Source organism: Magallana gigas, chromosome 1, assembly GCF_963853765.1.
Source record: "Magallana gigas chromosome 1, xbMagGiga1.1, whole genome shotgun sequence".
NCBI classification, from domain to species: domain Eukaryota; kingdom Metazoa; phylum Mollusca; class Bivalvia; order Ostreida; family Ostreidae; genus Magallana; species Magallana gigas.
The window spans coordinates 51,904,142-51,923,324 of record NC_088853.1 but is presented as its reverse complement, the minus strand read 5'-3'; the positions used below and the strand labels follow the sequence as shown (position 1 = coordinate 51,923,324).

The 19,183-nt window shown below is 37.0% G+C and overlaps 3 protein-coding genes across 5 annotated transcripts; all 3 read left to right on the top strand.

Annotated features, from left to right (window-relative positions):
- Nucleotides 1–1,350: 1,350 nt before the first annotated feature.
- On the top strand, nucleotides 1,351–4,779 carry LOC105334679 (RING finger protein 207). The gene is made up of 2 exons (XM_011438223.4): nucleotides 1,351–3,479; nucleotides 3,829–4,779. Exons 1-2 carry the CDS (start codon nucleotides 1,624–1,626, stop codon nucleotides 4,085–4,087), a joined length of 2,115 nt encoding a protein of 704 aa, XP_011436525.3. The 5' UTR covers nucleotides 1,351–1,623; the 3' UTR covers nucleotides 4,088–4,779.
- An 887-nt stretch (nucleotides 4,780–5,666) lies between these two features.
- LOC105334680 (filamin-B) lies at nucleotides 5,667–7,420 on the top strand. Its single transcript, XM_011438224.4, has 4 exons — nucleotides 5,667–5,854; nucleotides 6,283–6,487; nucleotides 6,798–6,968; nucleotides 7,114–7,420. Exons 2-4 carry the CDS (start codon nucleotides 6,340–6,342, stop codon nucleotides 7,272–7,274), a joined length of 480 nt encoding a protein of 159 aa, XP_011436526.3. The 5' UTR covers nucleotides 5,667–5,854; nucleotides 6,283–6,339; the 3' UTR covers nucleotides 7,275–7,420.
- Nucleotides 7,421–8,958: 1,538 nt separating this feature from the next.
- Nucleotides 8,959–16,572, top strand: LOC105334682 (kelch-like protein 24). 3 transcript variants are annotated; one of them, XM_011438228.4, is made up of 2 exons: nucleotides 8,959–9,116; nucleotides 14,126–16,572. In XM_011438228.4, the coding sequence occupies exon 2, from the start codon at nucleotides 14,222–14,224 to the stop codon at nucleotides 16,010–16,012; it is 1,791 nt and encodes a 596-aa protein (XP_011436530.2). In that variant the 5' UTR covers nucleotides 8,959–9,116; nucleotides 14,126–14,221; the 3' UTR covers nucleotides 16,013–16,572. The 3 variants fall into 3 exon arrangements, with proteins under 3 accessions (XP_011436530.2, XP_011436531.2, XP_011436533.2); XM_011438229.4 differs by lacking the exon at nucleotides 8,959–9,116 and adding an exon at nucleotides 13,824–13,965; XM_011438231.4 differs by lacking the exon at nucleotides 8,959–9,116 and adding an exon at nucleotides 13,972–14,045.
- The last annotated feature ends 2,611 nt before the right edge of the window (nucleotides 16,573–19,183 follow it).

Sequence of the window (19,183 nt, the reverse complement as noted above, 5' to 3'; positions counted from 1 at the left end):
ATCGATGTTATTTAGAACTCATTAGAAAAAATCTTCCATGTATGGAAGCATCTGATTTTGGACATAAATACATATATACATGTACACTGGGGCTTCAGATATTTGGACGCCAGATATTAAGATCGACCTGCTATTCTTCATGCATCAGGCACATTCGATTCGGTTGTTTGGGACACCTTTAGATACTGTAAATTCCTTGTTAAACGCGAGGAATTAATATCCGCGTAAAATTGCGAGAAGCATCCTTCGCGATTTTAAAATCTCGCCATTATTTTCAGAGAGTTGAAAACTATAAGAAATAAGGAGAAAGTTCAACGTTCGCGATTTTATATTCTCGCGATTTGCTACAAACCAGCGGGATCGTGGAATTAAGTACTCGCGTAATATAAGGAATTTACAGTATTACATGTAATTTGGATAACAGTTAAATCAAAATTTCGTAAATATTTTACCAGGAAACAAATTGCAAGTTTTCTTCTTTTTAAAAATCAATGAATGTAATGTTTGAACTTCTGACTTGCACACACAGTTGTTAGAGTTACCGTTCTTACATTGCTTATCACACCAAAAGACTCTGTTAGTAACACTGCAGCGTAATTTGCAGAAAAATGAATTAAATAAGCCATTCAACGGCCCTTCAGTGTAAAGAACCTTTACTATTAGGAAGCATGTAAAGTATCCGTGGCACATTTGCCATTGCATCATAGTAAAAAAAAAAAATACACAATCCTGAGCGGATCCAAAAAAAAATTCCGGGGGGGGGGGGGACTCCCCAGCCCTCCACCCTCCTTTTGATCCGTGCATGACAATTCATTTTCGATATACATAAATAATAAAGAAATGAAAATATCATCATTATAATGAACTACTTGGCTCTATATATGTGATTCAATATACATTGTCCTTATCTAAAAAAAAATACATGGTAAACAACTGATAATATGTTTTGGTAAAATGATAACACATTTTCTAAGTACATGAACATGCATATTGCATTCTTTAAAATCATGAGGGGGTAGTTAGATTTTATTTCCCAGGGTGTACTTTTATAGTTCTCGATAAGACACTAAGTCTTTAATGGCCCGGTGTTCAAAAAAGATAGATATTCAATGTCGGTCGTGCTTATTGTCTTTTCTCAAAGATTTTGTTTAAAGCCGCGGACAAATAATTTAAAAAAAGGCCCACGATGGGGGAAAAATATTGTTACAAATGGTTACTAATGGCGAAACGAATTCGGAATTAGTAAATAGAAAGGGTATTAAAGCAATACTGCGCAGGATCGATAAATATAAGGTTTATTTGGATTAAAAACCATAAATTATTCACAAAAATAGCGGACAGTGCTTTTTTTAATATTAATTGTATTTAAAGGTATTCATTTAAGTAAGATTGCCCCCGACATAATAAGTACGTGCCCCAACTTTTTTTTTTGTGTATTCACGGTTCCAGTTTGGACAACGAAATACACATGCTTGCAGTTTTCATTACTGAATTGTCTTAAAGGAGAAATTGCAAAATATCTCAAGGTTAATTGAAGCTATGGAAGTTCTGTTCTAAACAGGTTCGAAAGCCATTTCCTTTTTTACAATCGGAGCCTTTTAGAAAGAGGCTGCAGCGTTGGACATGAACAACGGATCTGTGACGTCATTAAAAAAGAATAAAAAAGACCCGGATCCAGATATTGACGTTTTCACGTGCCCTCTCTGCTTACGTCACTACAGCGATCCCAAACAACTGGACTGTCTTCACAATTTCTGTGAGGGATGTCTCAATACGTACATCACGTCCAAGGAAAAGAAAGACCTGCTCGATGGGAAATTCACATGTCCAATTTGCCACATCCCGACTTCCATTTCCGTTCCCGAGTCTAATCCAGAGACTTGGACAGGACAACTTCCGGATAATAGTCTAATAACATCCCTTGCGGAGGGAGTTCCGTTGAACAGCGAGACGCAGGTATGTACGCCGTGTAAAAGGGAGGGAAAGACATCGGCTGCGAAACATTGGTGTAGGGATTGTTTCGAACCTCTCTGCGAGTTTTGCAAAGGAATACATCGTAAGATCAAGCAGATAACGGGCCATCGCATCATTCCTCTTGAAGAGGCCCGAAATAAACCCGGAAATCGCCGACTAGAACCGAAAACTGACGAAACATGCACAGAACACAAGGGCAAAACTGTCGAGTTGTTTTGTCCGGGGCACCGGAAGCTTTGTTGCGTAGTGTGTTTTGCTACGAATCACCGAGAATGTCACGGAATCAAAATGATTGACGAGTTAGTTACAGACATCAAGAGCACGGGGGAGCTTGCGGAAGTCGTAGACGCCATGACTGAAATCGTACACAGAGCAGACGAACAAATCGCCGACAAATCGCAGGCCACGACGTTACTGAATCTCAAGTACGCCGAGCTGACCGAGAAAATCGAGCTTTTGACTCAGAAGGCCATCGAGCGCCTCGAACTTCTCAGAGAGGAATCGCTGCGTCGTTTCGAAAAATTCCACATCAAAGAAACGAAGGCACTCGAACATCGAATGTCTGTTCTTCAAAGCTCGAAACTTGCAATGGATCTCGATCTGAAGTACTTGGAGGCAGTGGCAAAACACGGAAGTAGCTCGATGTTGTTTATAACGTCAGAAAGACTGCGTCATCAAATTGGGTTTCATCGCGAGATTCTGACAGTGGATAAAGAAAAGGCCGAAGACTTGGACTACAGATTTGAATTCAATGAACACTTTTTGGCAACGGCTGAGAAAATCACGTCACTTGGGAAGCTCCGAGTTCAACGATCCAACGTGGAGGAAAATAATCACGTCAATGGAGAACAGCGCTTGGAACGTACCGCTCCAGTCATAGATATCGCCTCACGGAGTCTGGAAACGTACACAGTCATGTCCGGGAAAATCCCGCACACGATCATGGGACATCCGGATCCATTCAGCCTGAAGCTGATCAAAGAAAAAGACTACAACGGATCGACTCCTAACGAGCGGAGGATCGTCTGGTTCACTGGAGGAATGTTCATGGCGGACGGAGTCCACTTCCTTATGGCGGACTACAACAACCACAAGCTGAAGAAGTTCAAGAGGGATGTCTATTACCCTGTCATGGAATTCCCGCTCGAATCGGCGCCCTGTGACGTCACGGCAGCAAACAATGATGACGAAATCATCGTTACCTTACCACACGTCTGCAAGATAGCGCATTATCGTATCAACAATGAGGGACTTAAGTTGCTGGGCGCTATCAACACACACTCGGCTCCGGAAGGCGTGGCGTCCATGGGAGACAAGATTGTCGTGTCGTTTGGGGACTGTATCAAAATTATCGGGGAGGACGGGGTTGAGATCCAGACGATTCCGACGCTCGAAAGCTTTACGTACACTGCCCCTGTGGTGGTGTCACGTGATAACCAACAGATCTATCATCGTGATGGAGACGCTATCGTGTGTAGGTCATCTGAAGGAGAAGAAATATTTAGGTAGGTATTCACAGAACAAACTTATAAATGTAAGTGTATTAAATTGATGAATTAGATTTGGAAGGAGCGAAACTGAGACATACATCAAAATTTCAGTCATTCACCAAATAACAGTTACTGAATATTATTCTTGTCCAAAGATATTATCAGAATACTATCAATAAGAGTTTGAAATAGTTGTACTTTTAAAGTAAAACGTTTCTTAACAAATTACTAATTTTGATGCCACATTAGAACTGAATGTGAAATGTTACATACAAATGAGAAATACTATGTTATTTTCCTTGCATTTTATGACACTTTACTCCTAAACAAATGCATGTCTTTTTTCATTTATATGTTTTATCAGATATCAGGACCGAGCTCTGAGAGAGCCGGCTGGGTTAGCTTTGGATTTCGAGGATAACATTTACGTGTGCGACTGCAAATCGAACACGATCTTCCAGGTGACGTCAGACGGATCACGTGGTCGAGTTGTCCGCTCCGCTCGGGTTAATGTCGGTAGTCCGGTCGGGATCGGATTCGATCAAACCGGAAGAAGGCTATGGGTCACAGCCAACATTAGGAGATCCGGGCAACAGCTGACCATGTTCTACTTAATAAACTGAGCACTCAAAATATCATTTATACAGAACCGCCATCGAAAAGTGTCACACATGTTGTATGCCAGATTATAGTGTAATACGTGAATTCTTATAGTTGTATTTAATTTATTCATTAATTTATTGAAGTTGTGTCATCAGTGGTGAATGATTGTATACTGTAAACCAATTTTTATTCGCGTGTGAAAATTTTTTTTGCGAGGTTCGCGAGGGACTCGTCGTCGCGAATATTTCTCACCGCGAACCAGTCGTAGTAGGATGGTTGTTACAACAAGACGGGTCTGGATTAGGCTTGGTCGCAAACTTTAGTCGTCACGAACCAGTTTATCGGAAGTGTATCGCGAAATAAAGTCGTCGCAAATAAAAGTTGGTTTACAGTATTTTTGATAGATTCTAGAATTCTTAAAATATTAAAATGAATAGGCATGATTATATTTTTGATATATTTCATTTCGGGAGGGGGTATTCTATGGGGGCATTGGGGGTTGTGTCGGGATGCCAATTATTTTTCTTGGTTATTTTGATGAATTCTATTGTCTCTTTATGTGAATTTTGTGACTTTGTGAGTGTATTTATACAGTGTACGAGAATGTGTTAAAGAGTGTATGAATTTGAACATGTAGCTCGACGTGTAACACATTTACTACAAGCAACAGTAGATAGAGATTTGCTTTTCTATATAAAAGCCTTCGGAATTTTATTGTATCGATGTTTTATTCTCTTTTTCTACTTTTATTTCCTTTTAACCAAATGAATGTATTTTATACACAATTCACTAAACGATATTTCGTTTAATGCTTTTTGTATTTAAATCTTTAACTTTTTTAAAATTTAAATTAGAAATGAAGTAAAGCATTACCAATTTAGCTTTGTTAAAAAGATACGATATTTTATGTATCAGCATTATCAGCTAACGGTACACTGAATGTCGATTATTTGATACATGCACTATAGAAAATTCCGTCGACTGTCTCAAATACATTGATATATTTCACAAGTTTTTAACAGATCTCACGCAACAAAATTTGAATTTTAGTAAATTAAAAAGAAAATTGCCCAATAAACAAAAATGGTTAAATTTTCAAGTTACAGTTGTCGCTCTTACCGAAGAAATCTATGAATCTCTATATCTATACAAACATTTAAAAAAAAAAAGAAAAAGAAAGAGGGACATTTAATAATATACCATCCTGGATACATATTGTGTCTAGGATTTTAGTTTATTGATCGCTATTTGTCAACAGACGCAATGTTTGGAAACTTTAAATCAAACTTGTTCAAACAATCGCGTCGAAAAGCAAACTGATCTCATCACAACGTTTGTTCCTTCATGTGGTATGTTGAGAAGTGTATAGTTCATAAAATATCTGCTTCAATCATTTTCTGCGTTAGTGCATGATCATTAAAAAAACTCCTCAATCAGCAATGTCTTCAAAACATGCTGTTGTCAAACTTCCTGAATATTTGGGTACATGTGTTGATAGTAAATTGGCTTGCCTCTGCACACTTGTTCTAAATTTTTGCAGTCTTCGCTCTGCTTGGCTGAACATGAATTGATGTTTCACGAAGAGTTTAGGGTCCCACGTACGTAAAATAAACATTTTAACTGAAGAATGAAAATGAAAGGAGGCATTACAGTGACATAATTCATTAACGAGATGTGTTGGGAATGTCATCAGTAGATACAAGTCTGCACTAGATACACAGACCAATACTTGGAATCATTTTGATGAGAATCGTATGACTGTAACATTGTAAAAACAGACTCAAAAGGTAAGTGTATAGTAGTCAGAACATTCTGTGTTTAAAGACTACACGACTAGAGTCGAATAGATTAATTAACAATATGCTAGCATCGTGAGTTTCTTTGACCAATGTCACATCGACGTATTTTTCATTACGATAATTGGGGAAGAGGTAAGGATTGGCGTTTGACCATTTTAAAGTAAGACTTTATTTAGTAATTCGACACAAACAACTACCAGCTAAGTACAATATAAAGTCACCAGGTATACAGGCGCGTGTGATAACTATCAGTCAAAAAACCACTACTCCTTATTTCACGCATAGCGATGGCTAGGTGCATCAGGGCCACTTGGTTTGAGTCCTTTTGAAATATGAGAGTTTACTAAATTCGGACAATTTAATTAGCTCAATATGCAGTCAATACATAGTTAATACATACATGTATTTGTTTATAGGTTCAGCTACACTAAAAAACAATTTAGATGAGACATAATCGGAAGTGAACAGAAATTATGTCATGTGCAGAGTGTACTTCCGGTGAACTGGCTGTTGATTGGACGTGTCTGAAGTGCGGAGTCTGTCTGCATGACAAGTGTATAGAACGTCACAGGGCGAACAAAGCGGAGACAACTCATTCCATCATCCCAAAGATTGACGCTTGTATGGCACTTAGTGTTTTAGATAATTTTATAGATGATTTAATAAGCATCAGAGAGAGAGAGAGAGAGAGAGAGAGAGAGAGAGAGAGAGAGAGAGACGGATGGATGGACGAACAGACAGACAAACAGACAGAGATTAACCATTGGCTAATAAATTAAAAGTGAATGTATGTCGCCAATGCATTATTTTAATGAATTTTATAAACTGGAGACTTCACTCGCTGACTAGTTGTAGTCTAAAATCTATATAGTTAACATTTTATTCGAAACGACCAAGCTAATATAATAATGAGTTTCTTATTTATAATAAGTATTTCAGGCCCCTGCTGGTACGAGTAAAGAATCCGACCCTGACAAGATCGAGGTCCATGGGCCGGGCATCGAACCAGAGGGGATACTGGGAGAATTCGATCCGACATTTAACGTTAAAACACAGGGTGCCGGACCAGGAAGGCTGGGAGTAAATATCCGAGGCCCAAAAGGTTTGGAAACGATGAATCATAGATAAAAGTCATCCGGGCTCATAGAAATCATTACGATGCCATTTTGCCGTCTATTCTTTTTTCATTAATTTACAATCAATATTATTAAAGTGTAACAGACGTTTTTAGATTTTTTTCCTTTTAGGGTCATTTAACGTCAAGATGGAGAAACACGCTGAAGACAAAACTATGATCGTCTGCTCTTATGAAGCCAATGAACCTGGTGATTACGTCATAAGTGTTACTTGGGGTGATATTGAAGTTCGTGGTTCACCTTTTAAAGTGAATGTACGGAATAAAACGTGACAAGATGACACATTTTTCTGCTCAAATACTTTCCTTGATGTTTTTTTTTTCATGTATATCATAGAAAAAACGCCTGTTTCCACAACTGTATTTTCCACAATGCATGTTCAATTTTAGGGCAGGAGTCAGTCTCCTCTCCCTATTCTCTTGCATCGGTTCCATTTTCTTTTCGCTAGAAATTGACCCTGTTAATGAACAATGTGCATGAAAACATGCATGTTAGTTTCATTAGAGTCAATAAAAAAGTCCATGCACCTTATTCTAATTTTTTGATGATGGTCGATCTTTTTTTGAAGTGTCCGACTCATTAATGTACATTATTCCTTAAACTAAATTGGGTTATGTTTGAAACTAATTACAATTGGGAGAGGTTATCTTACCTTCGCCAGCAAAGGCTAGCTTTCCACTTATGTTACCTTTTGCATCTGATCGAACTCAATAGGAGCGGATCCTGGATTGGCAGCCGATGGAGCTGTCTTACGCCCGCCCATTTTTATTTTCAAAGTGAATACAATTATATCTCAAAAATCCCTTTAGAAGGAGAGAACTGTTACATATTCACATGTTTCATAATTTTTTATATTATTTATGATTGACTTTACAAGTGAATGGTCAGTCTATATACTAGATGTTTGTTTTATTGTGACTTCACAATTTGTTTGTTTGTTTGTTTGTTTGTTGGTTTTCTCTGGGGTTTTTTTCTTTTTTGTTTTTTTGTCTAAATTGTAATGTAATATAATATTTAGTTCATATGTACCCATTGGTATAAATATTTATATATAGGCTACACTGAATCTTTTGTCTTTTATTTCTCTAAAACTTGAATAAATTATGTTGATTAATTTCTTGTTTTGTATATTTTGCATTAGGAAGAGAAATTATTTGAACAATATCATCAGAAAATATTTATAAAATGCCCTATACATTATTAGGGTCTGGTATCGGGGTAAATCAAAAGAATTTGAAGTGTTATTTCACTTTATTTGTCGTTATATTCATCTTATCAAGAACATTCTAATTACTATATTTGGTAGCTGAAGGTGATACACTGCATGTACTTATGATAAGGCAAACCACAACGTCTCTAAAGTTGTTTTTTTTTCTTTTAATTCTGCAAGCGCAACTACAGTGTTATGTTAAGAGAAGTTGACCGTGTTTTCTCGGTACACTAGTGTATAAAATAACATTTAGAGGTGTATAATTAAACGCCTTGGGCTCTGTTTTTCAAATTTTAAAAGTTGCCTTTGTGCATTTTTTTTAAGATATAAAAAATGAAGCAAATAAAATTCTTCAATATACTTTTTGAAATTTCAAATTCGTTTAGAATTAATATGCAGTTACATTAATTTGTACGAATGTTGTAATTAAGTAGAACTAAGTGCTTTTGAATGTTAACAAATTGGTTCCGATTCGCCATAAAACAGTTGTTTAAAAAGTGTTTTATTTCTACACTCAAGTCTTGTACTTTTATAATTAATTTGGGTGTTGGTATACATTATAATATCTGTGTAATTGTTACAAGGAAATGCACGACTTATATGTCTTTTGTCCGCCGTTTAAATGCCTTATACAAGCTGTTTTCACGGTCTAGCGGACAATTTAAATAAAAACTTCAACAAAACTTTACGTACATTAAATCGCGTGTATTATTTCCTCCCCTTCGGCGGTCCTCGAACAGGCGGTCTAAAAATAGCCCGTGTCAACGAGAGAGAGAAGAGAGGCGATATATACACACACAACTTGCACACGTTGTGACAGTGTCGATTTCATGTGTGTTTCTGTTTGAGCAGGAAGTGGGATGAAACATGTTAATACCATGATGTGAATTTCTAGCTGGTGATGGTAAGTATTTTTGACTTGTCAATGTTGAGTTTCGTGTATGTATCAGTAATTGTCATTTGCTCGTATCTTTTTTGTTGACATCTTTCTGACAATCGGGACTAATGTACTGTACATATCGGAAGTGCAAAATGTATGAATCACCTGTGTTTATTTCATACCATAATGACTGCATGTCATACCGGTATAGGGAATGTCGTACGCTCATAACGCTGATTAAGTTTTCAGCTGTGACTTTGTTGACATTCATGCTTTTTAATTCGACATTGAACAGTTGAGAATACAAAAAAAAAATGTTGACCGTTTCTCTCTTAAACAATGTTCAGTTTATGTGCATAGTCAGTAAAATGGCCTGCTCTCTAATCAATCCCTTGCTCCGCCTCAACACTTTAAGGACCCCTCCATAAATTCGCCATACATTCTCAGGTGTGTACGAGAATATCATTGAGAGTGTGTCGTGTATTGATTTATGTACCGTGTGCCTGCTTGACACAGCCGGTTTTATAGTCTGATCGCGACTGATAAACAATCGAACAGGTTAAAGGAGGTATGAATTGTGATGGTCAAGTTTTCAAGTTTTTAATAATTTTTTGTTCGGTTTTATATTGTCATATATTTTTTTTATTACCAAGATGAAGTACAGCCTAAAGTTTAGACGGGCAATAAGTAAAACATGTTTCTGCAGGTAGTTTTAAGTGAATAAATATAATATCTTGTAATACAGACTAATTATTTCTCTCTCTCTCTCTCTCTCTCTCTCTCTCTCTCTCTCTCTCTCTCTCTCTCTCTCTCTTACCTACACACACACACAGTTGCTACAGATTCAGATGACAACCCCCCCACCACCACCACCACCACAGACACACACACATAGACAGTTTTTGAAAGTTCGGTCTGTCGATCCATTTTTCATTGAAAGCCTTTGAAAATAAGTATAAAAATCACCAGCTCTTTTCCTAAAGGAGTAGTGCATATTAAGTAAATGTATATGTATCCATTCTCCATCTTTCAAAGAAGAAGCAATGGCCTTGCATATAGTATGTTGACTGTTTCAGTACTATGCGTAAAATTGTTAAGTACGACGTAACTATAGTACCACTTTACAATTATTCAGATTTATTTGAGTGCTCTCATCGTTAGTTTTACATTTTACAAAGAGGTTGTTTACTTATAACCACTCTTAACTGACAAGTACAATAATTACGTTTTCACAAGAATTTTAAAATGTTTTTTAGTTGTTGAGTTTCCTTTTGTGGTTGTCGCCTTGTAATCTCGTTGTTAAGATCAAACACTACCACTTTTCAATGGAAAGATTTTTCTCTTTGATCTCCACCAAAATATAAGTCCTATCAATTATGATAATAATATACTTCATAAACCCATTTTGTGGACAACCTTCACCGGTTCAACCTCATTAAGATAAGAAAAATAACATCATTTCGTACTGATGACCTGTTATCAAAGACGAAATGAAAATTAGCATGAAATGTGACGTAGGGGTCATAGCGAATGAGAGGACAGGAATATTCACAACCATCTCGGTTCAACTCCTACCCGAGTACTTCCATTCAAAGGTTCTTATTTGGTTTTGTCTGCCTCCATCTATCCAACTATTTTGCCCCCCCCCCCCCACCTCCTGCCCAATGAAATGTTTAAAAAATTAGTCTTAGATTGTTGAATAAGATGTACTTTTGTATGCCTGTATTGTTTACTGAATTTGAATTTTATAATTTTAAATAAATTAAATCAAATACTCGACTATAATGAAAATCATTGAACGTGTAACTATATATTGCTTGCCCTGGCGCTCAGCAAGGGGTATTCTTACTCCCTGCTCTTTTGCTTGCCTCATCTCTCCTAGGCATAGAAACCCGGTGTGACAACAATAAAAACAACAATACAAATGATTATCTCCTAACAGATTACCAGGTTTAAATCCTTTATCTTATTTTTTTTAATCGCATCGGTCGTTTAGGATTTTTTTACCCGGTTCGAAAAAGAATATAGATGCAAAGAGGATTTTTAAAATCCAGTATATAAACTTTGAATTTGAAGGGCCCCTCTGCTGTAATGGTTGACTTTCAATCTTCAATCGCTTTTATCTGATTTATTACAAATACAAATCCGCAAAATTTAACCCCTAGTGGCTAGCCCATGAGACAAAAACTGTGTTTTTCGTTTATTTTGTTTCGAGTTTTTTGCTGTTTTTTCCCATAATTTCGTTCATCTAAATGATATTAAGTGAAGGACATTGAGTCTCAAAGCACTCCGATCTACGACTTGCTACTTTCTGTTAAAGACCTACGGCTTACAACTTCGGTAGAGAAAACTTTATTACTTACGACTTAGGACTTAATTACGACTTCAGTAAAGACAGCCAACGACCACCTCACTGAACGACATCCAAGAGCATACGATCTCGACAGTTTAGACTCTTGCACTACCAAGTCGCAACTGCAACGGAATAAAGTCTTGAAATATGCATTTATATGTACATTCCTATGAAATGTACATGTATATTCAAAAATTCGAAATATGACGCCAGATGCTTGTTAATAGTACAGAGTACCTCTGAACTGTAATGTATAAAAAAGAATATATAATTTGAATGAATAACTATTAAACTGACCATGAATATTAATGTGGAGAGAGAGAGAGAGAGAAAGAGAGAGAGGAGAGAGAGAGGGAGAGAGAGAAGGGGGTCGCTTGTTTATCAAAGCTTTAGGAGTTTAGGTTTGGTTTAGCCAAACAAGGATGAATCATCCACAGAATAAGTTTGTCAAGTACAGACATTTAGGGAGATTTCGGTCTTTGCGGTAAACCCTTTATTCCAAAGTTCAGGCCGTGGGCAAAACATACCGCATACATGTATATCATTATATATACAAGCTCATTTCTACCAAAGAGAGGATGAAAACAATTCAACATGACTTTCCAAAACTTTCAACTCCCTCTTTCTCTCTCTCTCTCTCTCTCTCTCTCTCTCTCTCTCTCTCTTTTCAAGATAAATTTTACTCAACAACTCTTAAATTGTACTTTAATCATAAGACATAAAAAAAAGATTAAAGTTTTGGATAGACGGAGGATGAGGGGGGGGGGTGTAGATGGCCAGGTTTTGTTTCAATTGCCATTTATCCCAGTCAAGAGTATTCGGCACGGGCAATTTTAATTACATGTTAATTAGAGACGTTTCCTGTCCAACTAACAACGTCTAGTCTTATTAATACCGTGTTTGGGTCTTCTAGTTACTGGCCTCGATTTAGATTTTTCACGATGCCGATAGCAAAGGAGAAATCTCTGAGATAAAATGTGACTGGTGCATGTCCTTTGTTTTGGAGTACTTTTAAAAGGAAAAAAAGAGGAAAACACACACAAGTTAATCTCATTGCTCGGAATCGGAGATAAATGTAGCCGTGATTTTGATTTAGGTGAGATTCGAGGTAAAATTTCCTGTCCAAAAAATAACACTTATAACATTTAACGCAAATTTTGCCTGTTTATATAGATTGCACTTTTTTTAAAAAAACTAATGAACTTTGCTATTCTGAAAATTGTAAAAAGAAAAGGGCGGAAGGGGGGGGGGGTGAGATTAAATTAAAGTTCATTTAAGTGCAATATTTAATAACATATTGTATTGATTGAATCATTAGCCGTTAAAGTGTGGTTTTCACGAAACCCACGAAAATTGATACCCACGAAAAATAATGGAACCTACAGTTACTTTATACTTTCGAAAATGAATGCGAAGAGGTCGATTTTCAAGGTACAATTTTCTACAGAAAGATCTATGATATTCATATATACTTTTTTATTTTCAACGTGCTTAACCTATTCTAATTAGAATACACGATTAATTCACCTGCTTGACATTAATATGTATTATTATTTATGTCTTCACTTTCTCTTTTTGCATTTTTGTCTGCTTGTACAAGTATTTCTTTGTGTTCACGTTTTTAATGTATTAAAGGAATTATTCATTTCACTTAAGTAGCGCCAGCACTTTTGAATATTTTATAGATTTTTATCTAAATAAATCACTAGTAATATACTATGAATATGTAAGTTGGATTTATTTGTTATTATCAAGAATTATTACTTTATGAGTTATGACATTTTAGAACAGATAAGGTATTAAGATTTGAAAATAAAATGGGGAGGGATCGTAAGAAGTACTCTAGAATTATTATAAAACCTAATTACCAATGGAAAAATAAATTCACATGCGTTTTTTGTCTGACCCTTTTAATAGAATCCCATTTTAAAAACTCTCTCTCTCTCTCTCTCTCTCTCTCTCTCTCTCTCTCTCTCTCTCTCTCTCTCTCTCTCTCTCTCTCTCTCTCTCTCTCTCTGCAAAAACGTCGCCAGTTTCATGACATGCTAGATAATGAAAAGGCATACAAGTAACGCTTTATTTAGGCCTATTAAAATTTCACAATTAAACTTATACAATTAATGTAAACAAACCGATAAAATACGTTTTTTACAAGGAAGCAATTATTTCCCGACGTACTCGTGCAGTGTACTTATTTTCTCATCCGGGTCCCGGTACTTATGGTACTTAAGGCGTGTGCATGTCGACGGGGACAACGCACGTGCACTCATTTCTATACGAGTACTTCCTTTTGGAGACGAACGCTGCATGTAGATGTGTGATTGGCTCCCCTCGATTCTGAATCAAGGATCAAACTAGCCTTGTGTTTTGTTATGCAATTTTGTTGATTACATGTTTATTGTAAACAAAGGGACATACCGGCTTTTAGGAGAGGTCTATTGTTGTTTGTTGTTGTTGTGGTTATGGACCTGCGTGTCCGTCTACATGTAGGATATGAGTAAAAGATATACATGTATAAATGTACGTTTTCAAAACAATATTAGTTTTTAGATTGCTGTGTTCCTCGAACACTGCGAGGTTTTTAACTTTTTTTTGCACTTGTACGTACAATGCATGGATCGTGCGATCTTTATATTTGAATTTGATTTTTCTTGAGTTCATTTTTGTCCTTTGCTTTCAGGAAGTATCTGAGAAGAAAACACAACCGGCTTCGACTTTGGAACACACGATGTAGACAGACACCGCCCGTTTTTCTATAGCACTGAACAAAACCATCATGGCAGCAAAGTCACCTGAGATGGTGTTAAACAAAATCTACCTGGACCTCTTGTGCGATTCCATGAAGAGGCTGTGGACCACGGGTGACCATTCTGACGTCACAATCGAGGTGGGCGAGAAAACCTTCAATTGTCATAAAAGCATCCTAGCAGCAATGTCGCCATACTTTGACGCCATGTTTAGCTCAGGCATGCGCGAAAGCATTAGTGGTCAAGTGACGTTTCCGGAAATGGACCCGGATCTGTTCGAAATCGTTTTGAGTTTTATGTACACCGGTAAAGCGGAGGAAGTGATGACGACTGACAACGCCGTGGAGTTGCTACACATCGCGGCGGTGTTGCAAATCAAAGCTTTGCAGGGAATCATTGAAGAGTTCCTCCACCCGCATCTTACCAACGAAAATTGTCTGAAGGTCTGGCGATTGTCCGTCTTGCACGATTGTCACACACTGACGGAGAAATCCGTTCAACTGATTGCCCGGAACTTTAAGGAAATCATCACAAATGAGGAATTCTGGGAGTTGGACGGCCGTGAGGTGGCGTCCATTATTAAGGAGGATACGCTAGACATCGACAGCGAGGATCAGCTCTGTGATCTCGTCATCAAGTGGATCGAACGAGATGTCGAGAAACGGAAGGAGAGCTGCGGGATCTTGTTCGAACAAATTCGGCTTGCCTTTCTGACGCCGGAATACTTGGTGAATCTAGAAGAAAAACACGAGTTTCTAAAAGAAGACCTCGCGTGTATGAAATTCATCAACGAGGCAAAGTCTTTCAAACTCTTACCCGCGCGGCAGCAGGAGGCACAAGGGAAGCAAACGTGTCTACGCTTGACGGCCAGTCAGGAGGAAGTGCTAGTGCTACTTGGTGGGTGTGAATCGACCACGCCCCCTTATGTTCGTTCATTAGGAGTGATATGTTACAGTTTTTACAGAAAAGAGTGGTTCTCCATCGCCGCTCTGCCGTATGATCCCGGCATCGAGTTCGCCTCCTGCACCTATCAAAACGACATATATATAAACGGGGGCGGATCCATGCAAAAGTGTCTCTTGTGGTACGATAGCAGCAAGAATAAGTGGCTCCAGAACGAGTGCATGGGGTATGGACGACGCCGCCATGCGATAGTCGCTGTCACCGGGGCGCTTTATGCTATTGGTGGCTATGACAACAAGCTTGACGACGGACATCGTATGTTATCAAGCATCGAACGCTACATCATCGAAGAAGACCAATGGGAGATGGCGGGCGACCTGCCCATTGCCGTTAGTTCCTTCTCGGCTGCTGTAGTGGGCGAGTCCATTTACATCTTCGGGGGCGAAAAGAACGACAGAAAAGACACAGCATTTATTCAGTGTTACGAGACGCGCACAAGACAAGCGACGAAAGTGGATGCCAAAATACCGATGGCGTGTAAACTGACTAAATCCATCACGTGTGATAAGCGCATTTTCCTGATTTTCTTCGACGGTCGGGTCGTGGAGTATGTAAAAGACAGGAAAGATACGGCTAAGAAGCCGTTCTGTCGAACTGTGGGCCGACTGACGGCGTTCCAACGGATTCACTTCGGCGTGATACAGCACCGGGGAAACGTCATAGTCTTGGGCGGGGAGATCGACAATGCAACACTATGTAGCGATCTGATCATGTTCGATCCTTCCACGACCGGATGTACGAAACTGAGGGACACCCTGCCCAAACCGAGGCTGATCGACGGCTGCGTGAAAGTCGCCATTCAGAAGAAGTATTTACAGACGCTTAAGGAGGATTCCCCGAAATCGACGCGTAGATAACGCATGTTCCCCTTTGCAACGTTTGCAGTTAATGTCGGTGCGCGTTATATAAGTGGCGTTTACTAGTACTTGAAATTGTTCAGCTAAGAAACCAAAAAAAAAAACCAACATTTTATTTATCGAAATCAGGTCTGTTGGTATTCATAAAACATGCATATTTTTGTACCACACGGCCAGTTATTTTTTTTCAACTTCAGCCAAATAGAATCATGTTATTGAAGTTGTACTTGAAAATTACTTGAAAATGTATTAAACTGTTACAGATCTTCCGAGTTGTATACGCACGTCCGTTGTTTTCAGACAGTTGTTTTTTTAAGTTAGTTCAACTTTAAAGGCTGTGAACATACAATACATCTTTGGGTATATATATAGATATACATTGTACATCTGTATTTTATTTATTTTTGTTTATTAGATTTTGCCTAGACAAGCGATTGTTGGTATGTTTAATCAGAGATGTGTGTAGACTCGGCTAAACAAACACTCTGCCAAGTTTGTAGTGTTATTATATGCCACTATATTTTATTTTTTGATAAATAAAACAAAATATTACAAGTATACATGGGATTATTTGTTTTGATAGTATGCAATTACAAATCATATGTTACATGTGAACATCACATGTTTACCGGAAAGGCTAAGTGTATCCGTGTTATGAAAGTGTTTTACTTTTACCATCTCATTATGAATACATCTTCAAGCAGATTAAAAATTTGAACTTTTTTTTTAGCTAAATTGGATAGGTTAAAAAAGTTCAAAGCTTTTATCCCTTCTCGATTTTTCCGACAGTTCAACTCCGTAATACCACTAATGATTTAAACATTACAATTAGTCTTTTTCCATGACCCCCCTGCCATACGACCAGGCAGCAATGGAATAGACATGCCTACGTTATATTGTTATATTTGACACAACTATCCGAAGTCCAAGCTCTTGTAAAAATGGTTCTAATTAGCTATTTTCCGTTGTTGATATGAATACTATTTGATGAACAATACAATCTTTTTCCATGACCCCCCCCCCCCCCCCCCCCCCCTGCTCTGCGACTGGGCAAGACTACATGTACATTACAATAGAATGTTCACCATGTTGATACAGATGAAATATCTATACCATTAAATTAAGAATAGATTTTGTTCAGTTGCTTCTGTCTATCAATCACGAATGTAGGTAAAACAACGATGCGTGACTTCTTGGTTATTAAAATATACTAGAGAGAATTACATGATTAAGGATCAGAGCGCTGTAGCACGATTTGGACGCTTGATAAAATGAGAAATCAATTTATCATGGAAGAGCGAGTGCTAAAGATGTTTCCTGTCTTTCAGGATTTTCCTTGTCTTTCATTTTTATCGGTCATGCATGACTATTTTTTTCTTTTTTGGCATAAAAGTCTTCGATTTGAAATTGATTTCCATTGTTTCATAAAAATTACAACAACAAAAACTAATAAATTAAATATACTGTCTCTGAAAATATTGGAATATACCTTATAATCCATTGTTTTACATCAGAATAATTATAGACCCAGACTATGAAATAAGAAAAATACCGGTATTAAACTTGTTCAGAAAAAATGAATTCAATTGAAAACATGTTTTGCATAGATTGCTCCGATTTTCTCCTGCTAAATACCGCAGAATATCTGCACCAAACGCGCGAGTCGTTGAACAATTTGAGGGTGTTTTGTTAATTTTTTCTCAACCTTTACCCAATATTGAAATATTTAGCCTAAGAAATCATTTTTTCCTCGCTTGGAAATGCGTCTATTTTCATTTGACTATCGACGAGAAGGATTTAATAAAAACTGAAATGAATGATACAATTAATGTACTGCATTATATAATTACCAAGTAAATACATGGAGATTGCACAATGTGTTATCGATCCCGACGGAAAAACGGAAATAAACTACTCGATAAAAAAAAAATCATTGCATGGCAACTTATCTTATAATATTTCCTTGTACTCGTTTAAAACAAGTGAAAGTGATATATTTACACAGACAGGACCAGCAAAAATGATGTATGATATAAAATTTGATAAAATCTGTATGTCATGTTTGCTTTTTCGACAGAATTCGAAGTTATATAACATAACAACGGGAAACTGCGTATCACAAAAAAATATAATATTAAAAAAAAAATTGATTCGAAGTTTAGATATATACATAAATACCTTATATATATATATAGGGTATTTATTTTTATCAAAGGAAAAAATTTATAACGTCAGGTATTTAGTTCAATTCTGTAATGAGGTTGGCGATGATTGAGCATCCAATGATCCAGGGAGATAAACTTGTAAAAATTTATGTTTCATAAGCAAGAGGAAGAGTACTAGTAGTGATGGGGAAGTGAGTTTTAAAAAAAACCCACCAGTTTCCAAGTTTTTAGAAAAGGAAGACTTACTTGGATGTGCCACTTTACATGAAGTGTTTCACTTTATCAAGCCATGGATTAAAAAATCCCTTATCCTTCTATTTTTAAACATTTACATGTAAAATTCGTCAGAAAACAACTTTTTTTTTTTTGGTAGAAAATATGTGACTCGATCATTTTGATGCATATTTTGAGAGAATTTATCATTGAAAAAAAATTAGTTTATATTTTTTTCAACGTATACAATAACATGAAAATAAAATATCAACTTTAATTACAAAATCTGAGAGAGAGAGAGAGAGAGAGAGAGAGAGAGAGAGATGGTAGGAGGAGTTGTCTTCCATATATAGGCAAAGTTGTTCTTAAATTATTTTGTACCGTCATGATCAGTTATAGCTCATATGATCATATATAGCTTTACATTATGTACGTCTAAAAAAAGTTGAGAGAGAGAGAGAGAGAGAGAGAAAGAGGGGGAGGGAGAGAGATAGAGAGAAACAAAGACAGAGAGAAATTGTAGGAAGAGTTATATACCTTTACACAGTTCTACACAACAATGTATTTGACCTATATTTTCACTGACCGATGAATAGTACAGGTGAAATTTTATCTGTTAAAGCCGGTCCTTTATATTTGAAATATCTTTATCAACTGAAAACTACACAAGCTTGTCACTACGGTCCGTAAATAAAATGCTCATTTTGAGTTTGCACAAAACGTCCTTACAATTTACATATTTATACAATAACCTTAATATCACATTATCATTCATATATGATAAAAATTCAAA

Excerpts from the sequence above, each read along its gene's own strand:
- LOC105334679 (XM_011438223.4), top strand. The coding sequence starts at position 1,624 with ATGAACAACGGATCTGTGACGTCATTAAAAAAGAATAAAAAAGACCCG. Across the intron at positions 3,480-3,828 it reads GAAGGAGAAGAAATATTTAG|ATATCAGGACCGAGCTCTGA; the intron begins GTAGGTATTCAC and ends ATGTTTTATCAG.
- LOC105334680 (XM_011438224.4), top strand. The coding sequence starts at position 6,340 with ATGTCATGTGCAGAGTGTACTTCCGGTGAACTGGCTGTTGATTGGACG. Across the intron at positions 6,488-6,797 it reads CATCCCAAAGATTGACGCTT|TATTTCAGGCCCCTGCTGGT; the intron begins GTATGGCACTTA and ends ATTTATAATAAG. Across the intron at positions 6,969-7,113 it reads AAATATCCGAGGCCCAAAAG|GGTCATTTAACGTCAAGATG; the intron begins GTTTGGAAACGA and ends TTTTCCTTTTAG.
- LOC105334682 (XM_011438228.4), top strand. The coding sequence starts at position 14,222 with ATGGCAGCAAAGTCACCTGAGATGGTGTTAAACAAAATCTACCTGGAC.